This window comes from Lycium ferocissimum, chromosome 5, assembly GCF_029784015.1.
Source record: "Lycium ferocissimum isolate CSIRO_LF1 chromosome 5, AGI_CSIRO_Lferr_CH_V1, whole genome shotgun sequence".
In the NCBI taxonomy this organism is placed as follows: Eukaryota; Viridiplantae; Streptophyta; class Magnoliopsida; order Solanales; family Solanaceae; genus Lycium; species Lycium ferocissimum.
The window spans coordinates 9,469,359-9,484,369 of record NC_081346.1 but is presented as its reverse complement, the minus strand read 5'-3'; the positions used below and the strand labels follow the sequence as shown (position 1 = coordinate 9,484,369).

The 15,011-nt window shown below is 34.4% G+C and overlaps 2 protein-coding genes across 2 annotated transcripts; one reads left to right on the top strand and one right to left on the bottom strand.

Annotated features, from left to right (window-relative positions):
* Window positions 1-387: 387 nt before the first annotated feature.
* Window positions 388-4,186, bottom strand: LOC132055881 (hydroxyproline O-galactosyltransferase GALT6-like). Its single transcript, XM_059447892.1, has 7 exons — window positions 2,936-4,186; window positions 2,439-2,677; window positions 2,066-2,356; window positions 1,824-1,952; window positions 1,566-1,739; window positions 1,030-1,137; window positions 388-951 (listed from the first exon to the last, which is right to left on the bottom strand). The coding sequence occupies exons 1-7, from the start codon at window positions 3,801-3,803 to the stop codon at window positions 742-744; spliced, it is 2,019 nt and encodes a 672-aa protein (XP_059303875.1). The 5' UTR covers window positions 3,804-4,186; the 3' UTR covers window positions 388-741.
* A 7,082-nt stretch (window positions 4,187-11,268) lies between these two features.
* On the top strand, window positions 11,269-14,402 carry LOC132058176 (transcription factor MYB35-like). The gene is made up of 4 exons (XM_059450728.1): window positions 11,269-11,440; window positions 12,245-12,409; window positions 12,920-13,049; window positions 13,336-14,402. The coding sequence occupies exons 2-4, from the start codon at window positions 12,277-12,279 to the stop codon at window positions 14,117-14,119; spliced, it is 1,047 nt and encodes a 348-aa protein (XP_059306711.1). The 5' UTR covers window positions 11,269-11,440; window positions 12,245-12,276; the 3' UTR covers window positions 14,120-14,402.
* Window positions 14,403-15,011: the final 609 nt, after the last annotated feature.

The window sequence follows — 15,011 nt, the reverse complement described above, 5'->3', positions numbered from 1 at the left end:
AGGGGCGTGGGGATTTTGGACTTCGATGGTAGCCCCCATACTATTCCAATTCTATTGCGGTCCACCAATTTTATACACTACTACAACATACAATTTTTTTTTTTAATTGGTGCAACTGTCATTCTCCTTTTGAAATGGAATGAATAGCCAATAGCCATTGACCTCAACGTCTATGTTTTTTTGTCACTTCAAATAGTCCTTTTCATGTTTCAAAATCAACCATGGTCACCACATAACAAGCATCAATTGCCCCACATTCCCACAACAACCGCCCTTGCCTTTAGCATTATAATTTGATGGCCACTAACATCCTTTTGTACATTGAATAGGTCAACCATATACCAAAATGACAACCCAAAAGTCACGGAAATAGAATCTTAGGAGAAATGGTAGGAACTTCAAGCAAAATTGAAGAAACTTGCATTGAATCTCAATCTCAGATTGTCTGCTATGTAGGATAGATATAAAAGTATGGATTTGTTCTCTCTGCACATGTATGTCCCTGCTTCTATACATCCACAAATAATCTTGAACATGTATAAAAGAATTGGAAGAAAAAACTCAAAAAGAGAGAAGGTAAAGATGACATTTAAAAGAATTTCAAGGGCCCCTAAGCAGCCCATATCATATCTAAAACCGAGTTTTCCAGAAAGTTTACAGATACTGGTTTCTAAACTGCAAAACTTGTTTAGACTCTTTCCTTGATCAATTCTCAGTCACCCTTCTCTTTGTATCTAGTTGTCATCTCATGTTGCAGCACTCGGGTCGCCCTAGCTGTTGCAGTTTGTTCCACAAGCAGATCATCTGCCTAGGTGACTGGTAATGAGCTGAATAATAATCATTTACACATCCAGATTGGGAGAACTTCAAGCTGTGTACATATTGCACAGGTCTTGAGCTATTGAATTTCTCAACCCACATTCCCATGCTCACGTCCTCCATCTTGAACAACTGCAAGTCAGGGAGCTTCCTTAGATATTTCATTAAAACTGACACCGACAGAAGGGAAGCAAGAAATTATGTGTGTACCTTTAAGTTATGTCTATCAAACTCTGAGACGATGAAGTTAGCAATGTCTGATGAAACTACATAGCCAGGTCCATTTGCATAAGCCGGATAATCTTCTTCTGGCCATTCCTGAGACACAAGGGCGACAAAATGAGATACTCAGATTTCGTAGAACTCAAGAAGGCCACAAAAATTAAACCTAAGAGTATTATTGAGATAAATTTGGATGGAGAAGGCTAAAACCAGACAACATCCAGAAACTACTCCAAGAAGACAACCGATTTGGTTAATGTATTTGTCGTGAAACTAGTCATCCTTCACCCAAATACCCTCCATTATTTCTATTGAGATAACTCACCTAACTCAAGCATTTTGATCATTCACTATCATGTGGCTATTGTGTAGTTCTCATTAAAAAAAGAAGCGTAAGAAACAATGCACTGATATAACGGCATTAGGAGTCAAGGCTAAAACTATCCAGCAGCATTTGGATCTTCTAATACAAGGTAAAGACTTTACTTTGAGGAAAAAACGCACAAGAAGATCCAAACTGTTACCTCATATGTCACTGCCCATTTACCACTACGTAGGGGTTTATGGTGGTAATTGATATTTCCAATATACAAGCTCCTATTTTCAGGCACTTTGTTTACTTCCTTGATAACTGCATCTATTCTCACAAAGGTATCATCATCGCACTTCATGATATTTTTGGCAGATACTACACGGACCTGCAAAACAACCAAACATATAAATGAGATAAACTTTTGGGTACAGAACTAATGGAATATTCAAGGGCAACTCCAGTAACGTACCCCATATTCACATATGGCAACTGTTTTCAGAACCACGAGGTCATAGTGATCCATATAAGGAACAATTACAATGTCACCAAAAAATTCTGCTTCTTTCTTTAGCTCGACATTTACCTCCTTTCTTGCATGCTGTCAAAATCCATTTCAAGATAAAGTCAACAACTTAACAGCACCAACACCAATATTAATAGCAAAAGATATTTCCAATAGGTCCATATGCTACCACCAATATGTCAACCTACCAATGCAACAAAGAATCGAGCCACAACATTTGAAGATTTGATTAGCTGATGCTGCATCCAAGACCTCCTTATAGCCATTCGCTCAGCAAAATGATTACCAGCAGAAAGAATACCAATGAACATATCGACAGGCTGATCAAGGAGAGGGGGTGCCTTCCATCTGCTTGACATATCAAGATGTCTCTGAGGTGCAAAATTGGGATGTGTTGCTGGCAAGGAGGCAGCAAACACCGAATCAACATCAATGTCACCGTTCAAGTACAAACCAGTGGCATCCTCAAGGGCAAATCCCTAACAGCACCAAGAAAGAACCTTGAGAACAGTCCAATTCAATAATCCAGTATGAACAGGAATGTAATAATTTGTTACTCACAGTTCGATATGGAAATGAGGTCACATGCCTCCCATCAACATTTATATGATAACCCTCAAAGCCAGCACTAAGCGTTAGCACAAATAACTTATCCTCTGCAAATGGGAATGGCCAATCAATAGACATCTTCTTTGTGCGCCCTGTAATAAGCCGGTTTAACCACCATGATGACTTTGATTGCTCAGAATGATTGTCGTCATTATCTCTAATCCACTTCTCACACTTAACCTGTCTATCAACTGCAAAAAAGCCCTATACATTAATCTACTTCACAATACAACAGATAATATAACTCACAATGCATTCTCAGTTAATCTTTTCCCTTCAATACTTTAAAATCAATAGTCAAGCTTTTAATAAATGCATCACCATTAGCTCCTATTCCCCTCCTCCCCCCCACATACACCCCAAAGTACAGATTTTTAACTTAAATTAGTACATCAATGAACAAAATTTTAAGTTCAATTACTCAATTTAAACCAAATTCATTGACTCACCAGTCTCCTCAGTATCTTTGGACCTCCAGCCATCACACCTTTGTGCCGTCCCCCATTGCATCCTATAACAAGTATTGTGTTCGATCACGGGCTTTCCACTCCAATCGCCTCTTAACCGCGGATTCAAATGGAGAATCCTTGGTGGGTCCTCTCCATCAACAGTCTTAAGCCCCTGTAACTCCATCATAAACTGTGAAACCATCAAGAATTGACCACCTTTCAACAAAGATATCTTCGGGTCATGCTCCTGATGTGCCCTTCTTGGTTTCCCCACAACTGTAATGTGAGACCCTAAAGTAAGCCCACATGGTAACACCATCATTCTCCCTTTTTCCTGGAATTCTAACCCGGAAATCGAAATCGAATGTGGGCATTCTTCTTTCTTGTTATTATTATTATTATTATTATTATCAACAAGAACCACTTCTTGTTTATGCAATTCAAGTTCTTCCCAGAACTTTTTCCCTAACTCAAATGCCTCTTTTGATGATTTCAAAATCCCTGAAAACCCATCAGTACTATTCATATTCACAGAATTCCCATCAAAAACTAAATTTGACAATAAAGTGTGGATTTCCCTGATTTTTCTTTCAGGCCTGGATTGATTTGAAACCCTAAGTGGCACATCAAGGGGGCGATTTGGGGCCTTTTTTTCTTCAACATATTCTTCACTTTCAAGAACAAAAGTTTTGGAATTTAAATGACGGTTAGCAAAACCCTCTTGAGAAACTAAACTAAACCCAGTTTTGAAAACAAAAGGTACTTCTAAACCCACCATTATTACATAAACAAGACCTATAAAAATCAAAACTTGGACCGATCTCTGACGGCTCAGTGACATGACCATATCAAATTTTGCCCTCTTCATGTCTTAAAGAAAAAAAAAAAAATGTCAAGCCCTCTTTTAATGGCTAATTATCATAAATAAATAGAAAATTGAGATGGGTTTGGGTTTCTTCTAAAGTTTCAGAAAGAAACAGCTCGCCAAAGAAAGAGGGAAAGCAGTAGAGAGAATTAATAATAGTTCAAGAAAATATGATCAGAAACGCGTTTGGTAAGAAGGGAGTAATAAACTTAAGATCATACCATGATTATTAATATAACTAAGTAACTTGATAAATAGAGAGGATGAAAGAAGAACACAGGCTATTGAGGTCGGTGACCTTCATGGAACAAAAGTAATTTATTATATACTATAAATTAAACTATACCACCTTTTCAATTCAAATTAGAAAAGTTTCTGGTTTGAAAGGGACCCCAAAGAATATTTTTATCAGATACTAGTAAATATGTTTAATTAATATTCTGAAAAGGTAAAAGAGAGGAAGAGAAGTGAAAATACCTTGGAAATTGTTTGCCAGTTACTTTCATATAACGCCCCTAAAAGTCTTGTGTATTTATTATTGGACCCTCTATGTTTCTGAATGTGCACAATACCTTCGAATTACTTTCATTCAATATTTTAATCAGTGTTTTAAAAGGGATTTTCGGGGCGAGCCCTGGGGCGGGGCGTGCCAAAAATTCCCCGAGGTGATGGGTCGGGGCGAAAGTCCCAAAAGGCGTACCCCCAGCAATTCGACGCGTACGGCCGGGTGTTTGGGGCGAGTTTTTTTTTGGAGCGTGTTGGGGGCAAGCGAGAAAAACTTCTTCAAAAAAAATAAAATTTGTTAAATAAGTCCTTAGATAATGCCAAATTCTCAAAAGTCAACATGTAATTACTCAAATATTTTAAAAAGGAAGCTGAAACATTAAATTAAAAGTCAAGACCTTTTTTTATTCTTTAGAATGCCTAATATATGCTCTTTTTTCAATTATTTATTTTGTCTTCTACTATCTCAAAAAAGTAACGACGATCACTTGTACTTGTAAGTAGCGTATAATAGATTGTTCTAATTAGTTTTTTTTTTTTTTGGGGTGGAGCTCATATATATATATATATATATATATATATATATATATATATATATATATATATCTTTTTTATATTTTTACGCTATTTCACCTATTTAAAAGTATTTATTATAATTATATCATTTTATAAAATACTAAAAATTAAAACCCCATACGGGCTTACGCCCCGTGCCTCGGGGCTTACGCCTCACTGAGGCAGACGTAAAATGCCCCGCTTTACGTCCTCGCCTTTTAAAATATTGATTTTAATTATATTCAGGTTTTGAAAACTTGTATTTACAGGTTTAATACTGTTGTCAAATTTATCTCAAGATCTAGAAAATTCCTAGGATTACATTTAGTTTGTCTATTTGAATTTGCAAAACTTAATTAGTAAGATTATAATTATCTTGACAGATTTGTTAGTCAAAGTCAAGTTGTCAATTAGATGTTTTTGTTGGAAATATTTTCTTGAAAGGATATAGACTAATGAGTAGCTAGATTTACTTTCCATGCAGTCTTTTTAAACTAGTTTCCTTATAATTAAACTCACACAAAGAAAGTGACCTCGTTTTTGTTAAGACAAAAATATTTATAGCAGTTGGAAATTTAAGTACCAATCAAACTAGGACCACTCATCAAGGGGCCTTTTTAGTTGTACTTGTTGCAAATCCTTAAAAGAATGCAAGACCTAGTAGTGTTTGGCCATAAAAATTATTCACTTTTTTCCGATTTTTTTTTCACTTTTTTTACTTTTGGGCCTTTGGTCATAAATATTCAGAATACAACTTGAAGTTGTATTTCGGAATACCAAAAACAAGAAAAACTTGTTTTTCAAAAAATTTTCACTTTTTTCATTTTTTTACAATTACATTTCACCAAAAACTATAATTTCAAAAACTATGGCCAAACACAACTCCAACTCCAACTTCAAAAATTCTAAAAAAAAATGAATTTATTGTTGATATTTATGGCCAAACGGCACCTAATCAAGAACCATCTAAAACGCAAAGAAAGATGCCAAAAGGAGCGGAAAATACGAGGCAAACCTAACTTGCAAAAAAAACATAAGGTAGATATCTACAGGTTGTTATAGCTTAAAAGCGAGCGCGTTTTAATGAATATTTTCCTATCTAATTAATTAGAGTGTTCATGAGGCAGGGGCGATTTTATGTAGTGATTTTGAGTCACATGAACACATGATCTCTATGTAAAATCAGGTATTTTATGTATATATTTTTTAAAATTAGTATAATATTAACCGTTAGAACACATGCTACAAGAAGGGTAAATAGTGCACTTAGTTGAAGGTTGTTGTTTACCTAGAGGACAAGGGATCAATCCGCACTTAATACATTTTTTCCTTTTTTTTATTTTTTTTTAGTGATGAATCCATGTTTACAGATATCCTAGATTCGCCTCTGCCTGGAGGCGTTCACATTATGTACTATATAGTTATATATACTAAGTATAATTTAATGACCATAGTATACAATTATATACGCTAGTCATTTGTTGTTAATCATGGCACAATTTTAAACTGAATGTGTTCAATTTTTATTCTTTAACACACTTTAGTTAGAAAGAGCTTCCAAGTATATTAAAATTTAAGATATTTTTTAACGAGACTAACAATGCATGATGTATAATAACTTCCAATGCTACTTGAAGGTGAATGAGAGTGAGTCTATTTTTGCTTTAAATTCTTTGGAGTGATAATTTGTATATCTTCACTGATTTGCTATCACAAAAAATGTGTCCAAATAGAATATCTTTCTGAAGCAATATTTCCAGGAAAAAAGACATAGTTAGCGAGTATAGTAAGCAAGTTATTCAAATCATTGAAAGCAAACTGAAATTACTCATACATTTCATTGGTGATGGTTAATAAGTTAGTGGTGATATTTGTGATGGGACTCCAAGAGAAAGAAATGAGAGTTTGTAACACCTAATTCACTAATGTTAATGACCGAAATGTTTTTAGGCTTAGTTGGATGTTGCACTAGGGAACTAAAGTTGTAAAAGTGGACAAGAAATGAAAGTTGTTCTTTTTGTTGCAAATGAATGAAACAAGGGATCTGTTATAGTAAAGTCCGCAGTTTATTTGGACGATGACTGAGTCAGTCACTTAGGTGGCATTTGGTTGGTTGGCGGCGTTGGCAGAGAGAGTTTTGACACAAAACTTATCATTGTTAACAAATCGTTTGGGTTGTATTTGTCATTTTTTAAGTAAGTGATAATAGCACTTTAGGTCCCTCAATTATTATGAAATTTAATTCTTGTTATATCTGATTAAGCACATGTAATATTTAATTAACAATAATATGTTTTGGTCCTTTTGTATAAGAAATATGTTACCTTTTGAGTATTTTTAGAACTTTATTAGCTTCAAATAAAATAACAATACAAACTTAATGCTACATGTAGATAATTAAATGTTGATAATTCAGTTACTTTAGTAAATTGAAGGTTCAATGTGCATAGTCAGGTATCACTAAAAAAATATATGTTAAGCCGCATCTACCGTTTCTTATACTTCTTTTTGTGAAAGTTTAGCTGACTGTCCTTTTTTTGGGATAACTATTTGTAAATAGCTCTCTTTTTATTTATAACTTGCAATTTATAGACCTTATATAGACCACGTTTTAAAGATCTCATTAGAGCAAACGGAAAATCTTATGAGAAAATATGAGATTACGGACTAAAATTTTGTAAGTTATTCTAAACATTAGACGGCAGTCTGATATTTTTGTCTGTAGGATTGAGCAATACATGAACAAACATTAGACAAAAATTTAATATTGCTTAAAAAAGTAATTTTCCAAAGACTATATTTGAACAAACTTATAAAATAGAGACAATATCTAAAACAGGGCCTTAAAAAAGATATCTGCGGAAATCACCCTTCTTTCTATTTACACCAACAGAAGATAAAAAATATAATGGAAGCATTAATTTCTTGGGAAATAAACACTTATTCTATGTTGTAGAAATGATAAATTAACAGCTTACAACGATTTTGCAATATTTTATGGGGTGGCCGGGGGGAATACATGTCCCTTGAGAGAGTGTTATCTGGAAAGATTTTTGCATAAGCTCTGCGCCACATGTTCTATTATTCCTTCTTCATAAAGAATATTACGAGACATGGTCCATATATAATAAGATTCTAATTATAATGATTACATGAACATATTATAACTCACCCCTTTGGATCAGTTTTGAATTTTAAAAGTGTTTTTTTTCCCGTAAAAATTGGCCTATGGGTATGTTGACATATTGAATTAGGATTATTTTCTTAATTTTGTTGTTGAGAGTTGGCATTTGGCATGAGTTTCTCTTAATTTTGACCTGTCCTATTGCCTCAATTGTATGATTGTATTGTATTTGAAGAATTCAAATATTGATTAGTCATTAGAGTCTGGGCTCTTCTGGCCGTGGTTGTTGACAACGCGGTTTTATTTTCTTGGCTATGTCTAGTTGGGTAAGAGGGACTGTCCTAGTTATATTACGTTCCTGAGTTGGACTATTTCTTTCCTCCTATTTTAATTATTTATGTTATACTATTTGACAGGCATTAGAATCTTTCAACTCACAATACTCTACTGATTCATGAATTAAATCATTGCATATGTTGTTTCTTTCTAATTCCTAACTATAGGACAATCCGAAAACTTCCAACTCTACTGATACGTGATTTAAATCATAGGATATGTTGTTTCCTTCTAATTCCTAACTATAAAGATAATTGTTTTCTAGAATTGCTTGCTTATAGGATTTATCTTTTTACTCCTTCCTAGGAGCTTCCCCATTTTGCTCCCTTGGTGACTTAAATCCGCAACTTTAGAATCGAAGGTGAATTGTGCTTACTATTTGAGCAATTCTCTCTTATTGATTATATGATTATTCAATCCTTAGAAATAATGTAATCATTTTATTTTTTTATTTTGAAATAGAAATGTCACTAGCTCAACTATTAAAATAATGGTGCAACAAAAGTTTTTTTTTTTTTCAAATGGAAAAGTCAGTTTAGTATTCTTTTGACGTGAGACACCTTTGATCTCCACTCACAATTGGAACTCATATGGTAGTCCACATATACTCTGAATCCGCGACTTTTGTAGCATAAAAAAAAAAAGTTGAATCAAACTAGTACAAAAAAAAAAAAAAACATTAGTAGGTTTCACGCACTAAATTTGTGCGTGAAAGGAGTAAATTGCAAAAGTGCAAATTGGGCCTTTCACGCACGAATTTCGTGCGTGAATGGGTAAAGTCCCTAATCTCTGCAATGCAGAGAGGTTCCTTCCATTTCTGATTTGATGGTTGTCAATTGTCATAAGAGGAACAGTTGCTTATGTACCACAAGTTTCATGGATTTTTAATGCAACAGTAAGTAACCCTGTTTAAACGGAATCCGAAACCACAATGACTCAATAAAAAATTAAGTGAACCAAAATACCCAACAAAAAAAAAAGTTACAAAACTACCTTTAGCGCAAGAAATACTGCGCTAAAGCAGTTCACGGAGACGGAGCCATTAATTGCTTTATACTGCGCTAAAGAATTTTTTTTTGCATAGCGCAGTATTTTATTGCGTTATAGCTAGCACTAAAAAAAAATTGGTAAACTTTTTTTTTTTTGCAACACCTAGTGTTTTTTTCAACACTTAGTGCGTTTTTTCATACTTTGACCAACGATTAGTCGTGTGTCAAGACTCCGAAACGTCAATATTTTATATAGAACCTGATATTTTTTCTGCGTACAATAATGTAGGCTCAATACATCAAGGATACGTAGACATTCGGATCGTCATTTTAGGGGTTGAAAAGGTGCCGAAGTAAGTTTTGTTTGACCGTAAGGTTATTTTAGTCAACTTTATATGTCGAGAAAATTAGTCACTTTATTTTCAAAAATTGAAACCGCAAGTGAAATTGACATTCACAGCTACATTACCCCGGGATTTTTACGTTGAAATCTATTGCGTATCATCATCTTATAAGTAAATAAAACTGAAAATTTCAGGCCAATTTGGGGGAAAATTGAAATTGAATGGAATAAAAGGTATTTTTTTAAAAATTGGCTCGGCCAAACCGCCTTGCGGCCGTTTGTCCGCATAGATCTCCAAAAAATACGCAAGTTCAAAAAAAAAAAAAACGGGTAAAACGGTCGTCCGAGCACAAAGTTATGACCATCCAAAGTTTGACCACTTTACAACTAATTTTTCTGCTTATATTTTTTAGAATTATATTTATATTCAAAATAAAGTTATGTCTTGATTAAAAAATAACACGCTTAAATTAAAATCTTAAAAAATAAAACACCCTAAAGTTTCCAAACAAAACTTACTTCCAAACAAAACTTACTTCGGGTACCTTTTCAACTCCTAAAATGACTATCCGAACGTTTACGTATCCTTGATGTATTGAGCCTACATTATTGTACGCAGAAAAAATATCAGGTTCTATATAAAACATTGACGTTTCGGAGTCTTGACACACGACTAATCGTTGGTCAAAGTATGGAAAAAACACTAAGTTTTTTCGAACAAAACTTACTTCGGGCACCTTTTCAACCCCTAAAATGACTATCCGAACATCTACGTATCCTTGATGTATTGGGCCTACATTATTATACGCAGAAAAAAATATCAGGTTCTATATAAAATATTGACGTTTCGGAGTCTTCACACATGACTAATCGTTGGTCAAAGTATGAAAAAAACACTAAGTTTTTTCAAACAAAACTTACGGCACCTTTTCAACCCTAAAATGCCGATCCGAACGTCTACGTATCCTTGATGTATCGAGCCTACATTATTGTACGAAAAAAATATCGAAGTTCTATATAAAATATTGACGTTTCGAGTCTTGACACACGACTAATCGTTAGTCAAAGTATGAAAAAAACACTAAGTGTGTTAAAAAAAAAAGTTTACCAAATTTTTTTTTTTTTTAGTGCTAGCTATAGCGCAGTAAAATACTGCGCTATACAAAAAAAAAAAAAAATATTTAGCGCAGTAAAATATTGCGCTAAAGCAGTTAATGACTCCGTCTCCGTAAACTGCTTTAGCGCAGTATTTTACTGCGCTAAAGGTAATTTTGTAACTTTTTTTTTATTGGGGTATTTTGGTTCACTTAATTTTTTATTGAGTCATTTTGGTTCCGAATTCCGTTTAAACAGGGTTACTTACTGTTGCATTAAAAATCCATGAAACTTGTGGTACATAAGCAACTGTTCCTCTTATGACAATTGACAACCATCAAATCAGAAATGGAAGGAACCTCTCTGCATTGCAGAGATTAGGGACTTTACCCCTTCACGCACGAAATGAAACCTACTAATATATTTTTTTTTTTATGCTAGTTGGTTCAACTTTTTTTTTTCTTGTGCTACAAAATTCGCGGATTCCATATACTCTCCTCCAAACAGGAGTCATGCTTTTCTTTTTCTTCCCACGATCTCCCTATCACACAGGGATTGTCATCAAACTGTCCCTGCCATTGGATTTTCCATTTTTTGTATTCTTTGTGTCAACACTCAAACAATTTTTGAGATCTCGAAAATGAAGCTAGAGCTTCAACCCATCCTAAAGTTCTAAAATTACTCAACTCTCCATGTAATGAATTTAGCGGTATTAAAAAATTCCTGCAAATAAAAAAACTAGAACTTCAATTGAAATTAATAGTTTATTTTTGCTCTTATATTCAGTAGCGTAGCCACATAGAGTGAAGGGTGGTCAGTTGAACACTCTTTATATATTTTTTATTTTATTTCAGTGTATATAGATCAAAGATTACTTTTGATACATATATATTAAATCTTGAACTTCGTAGCAAAATTTCGAAATCCTTGGAGAATGGAGATATTCCGACTCTCCTCTCTAATTTTGCTCCTAAGTCTAGGTTATTAGTGGATATCAAACTAATTTCCAGTGTATTAGAGTAGTTATTTATCATGCCAAAGCTGTGGATTCTTGAACAGAAATCAAATCAGTTAGTTGAATACAGTTGTATTTGTTTATAATAGTTCTCAAACTTGTGATCTCTATGAAACTAATATTACTTTCTCGTGATCTTGAAGTGCGTTTGTTTTGTAGAATATAGTTTATTTGCAAAATAATAACTCTATGGTTAACCAAATTATTTCACCCAATTCGAACCTGTTTCAAACGCTCTTTGAAACTTAAAATATGTTTACCTTCTTTAATAGCTCATCTAAAAACTGTTTGACAGAAAATACATTCCCTCAAGCAAAATAGTTAAATGGAAAGTGTTCTCATGCTTTTCTTGCCTTCTTTTAGGGTTGCATCCATAAGTCCATAAGAAGGTTCAAAAGTTGGGATTAATTTTATCTTATCTCTTCATCAATATTGAATTCTTTCATTTGTTGTTACCTTCATCTATCTGCCCCTTTTTTTCAGTACTAGAACATAAAGTTTATAGAGAAAATTAGATGGGGAGGCCTCCGTGTTGCAATGATAAGGTACTTAATAAAAGATGTAATTGGATGGAAGAGGATGCAAACACATCTACATTTGTCTCCAAGCATGGAATTAGTAATTGGGCAACCATGTCCAAGAAATCAGGTACAGACAATAACTATTACTCCTGATTTTTCTTATAGTAGAAAAATTCCCGAAAGTCAATGGCGCACAGTTCGTAACTCGATGGACAATTCTATTCATGAAATTCATAAAAAAGTTCATCTGTGTTAGATTATCCCAAATTGGTTGAGGGAATGAGTTGTTGTCTCCTTATATAGTCTTGGACAATCCACACATCATGATTTAGCTTTTGAATTATCTCCAAAGTCCAATTTTTAACATGTTATCAAAGTCAAACCCATACATGCACTTGCGTTTCCCAAAGTTGGGTCGAATGTTATGTTATCCACGCTTCAGTTGTCTTGATCTAGATGTGCGAAACATGCTACATTGTCCTACATTGGTTGAGCGATATGATTATGTCTTTTCATTTGGTTTTGGGGCAATTGCCAACTCATGAGTTAACTTTGAGTTAGGCTTAAGGTTCATTCCTTAACAATTTGCCAGCTACTATATTTCAAGATATATGTAAATGAGTGCAATTTTTAACAGGAAACGGGAGATGTGGGAGGAATCAGAAGCATAGGTGGAACAATCGTCTGAAACCTGATCTTAAGCAGGACAGCTTTACAACCCAAGAAGAGGAACTCATCATTAAGCTTCATGCCACTATAGGAAGCAGGTGTGTGTCAATCCCATTTGATCAAATTATTGTATTTGCTCCTCATTGTACTAAAATTAATTGATCTCTAACAAGTAACAATAAACAAGTTAAGCCACAGTTCATGTGTACGCTCCAGATACTTCGAGTTTGTTAGCTGATTAAAAGTAGCCGATAAATATTAAGTACTGAAACTGATTCTATAAACGAGCAATTACTAATTTGAATAGAAGTGCTTGCCTTTGGCCATGCTCTCACCAAATATCTGTTCAAACAAACCTACAGTTTGACACTTCAAATGTTGCAGGTGGTCCATAATAGCACAACAACTTGCTGGGAGAACAGACAACGATGTGAAGAACTTATGGAACACTAAGCTGAAAAAGAAGCTCTCTGCAATGGGGATCGATCCAGTCACTCACAAGCCCTTCTCCCAAATTCTCACTGACTATGGAAACATCGGTGGCTTTCCGAAAGCCAGAACTCGTTTCGTGTCTCTTAACAGAGAGCTAAAGGGTGCATTTATGTCTAGACCAGAACAACTTCAACATTCTTTAGAAAATTTTCAAAACTTCAACAGCCATTGTGTGACAACGATTAAGCTACCAAAAACTGAAACTTCAGAAGAACGTTTCTTTAACAACAATCAGGCTTCTGTTGATCTGCTTTCCGAGTTTGAAGCCATAAAATTTGTAACAGAGTCCTCAAATTATAATTCCCAAAAGGCAATTTTCTCCAATTCCAACCCCATAATTGACTGCTCTTCTTCGCCATTATCATCGTCGTCATCATCATCTGGATCTCAATCTTTAACCGAAAATCAAGTCAGCTGGTGTGACTATCTTATTGATGATGCGTTTCTTCCATCAAATTTCAAAGATCAAGAAGATACATTAACCACAAAAGAAAAGCTAGTGTGTTCGGGAGCTCAAGATGGGCCAAACAACATGTCATCGATGAAGGATTTTGATGCCTCGTTACCTACAAAGGGTTCATCATCATCATCGTCATCATTTGTTGAAGCCATGCTAGAATGTGAAAATGAAATGTTCTTGAACTTCCCTGGCCTCTCTGAGGATCCGTTTTACTAGTGACTATGCACTAATTGATGAACAAGGAATAGACTTTAGCAGCAAGCATAGTACTGCAGATTACAATTCAGTACATTGTTTAGTGTCCTAATTAATAGCCAAGTTACTGTAATTTCTCCCATAGATCTTCCAAAACGAAAAAGATCTAAAAATAATATGAATAGTGTTATATCTACTTTTTACTATCAATTTGGGAGTTGGGACTGGTCCAAGCTTTTGCTGTGATACATAGTTAAATTATGCCAGTCTAACAATTGAATAAGAAATGCATAAAGTTGTTCAATTCAAACCGAACTGGTTTTAAAAACCGTGCCATACTAATACATGTTCGATTTTGACTTGTAAAACTCTAGCCTATGAACTTTCAGTTTTAATATTCTTGAAATTTTACAAATATGCATTGTGTTAATTAATGAGTACTACTGGATATGCCCTCGGTCTTACATTATTTCCATCAATATATGTTAGTACTGTCTTATTTTAGTCAAAGGCAATGAAATCTTAGTATGCACAAATCAAGCATATGACACCAACCAAAAATATTTTTCCGGAATCAGGTAAGTCAAAGATTATGAGTCAATCAGAATTAGTTACACTTTCTTCTTAACCTGCCTAAATTCGGTAGAACTGTTAGGCGAAGTCCGATTCGGGAGAATTAGTTTTTGTTCAATTTGCAGAATTACCTTTCGCTGGGGTGGTCTTTAAATTTTATCCCTCAAAATGGCGGTCTTTAACTTTTTGCCTTCGCTTTAAGTGCGTAATTTGGGACTTAAAGGCAGAATTTGCAAATTTCAGCCTTGCGATTTTTTTTTTTTTTTTTTTTGAAATGTGGGTCGAACCCACAACCCTAGACAGTACAAGAACAAAACTTAAAGACCACCAATTTGAAGGA

Bases quoted from the DNA above. Each gene is read 5' to 3' on its own strand.
- LOC132058176 (XM_059450728.1), top strand. From the start codon at position 12,277: ATGGGGAGGCCTCCGTGTTGCAATGATAAGGTACTTAATAAAAGATGT. The intron at 12,410-12,919 runs GTACAGACAATA...AATTTTTAACAG, and splicing joins AACCATGTCCAAGAAATCAG to GAAACGGGAGATGTGGGAGG. The intron at 13,050-13,335 runs GTGTGTGTCAAT...CAAATGTTGCAG, and splicing joins CATGCCACTATAGGAAGCAG to GTGGTCCATAATAGCACAAC.
- LOC132055881 (XM_059447892.1), bottom strand. From the start codon at position 3,803: ATGAAGAGGGCAAAATTTGATATGGTCATGTCACTGAGCCGTCAGAGA. The intron at 2,678-2,935 runs GTGAGTCAATGA...GCTTTTTTGCAG, and splicing joins CAAAGATACTGAGGAGACTG to TTGATAGACAGGTTAAGTGT. The intron at 1,953-2,065 runs GTAGGTTGACAT...GGATTTTGACAG, and splicing joins CTCGATTCTTTGTTGCATTG to CATGCAAGAAAGGAGGTAAA.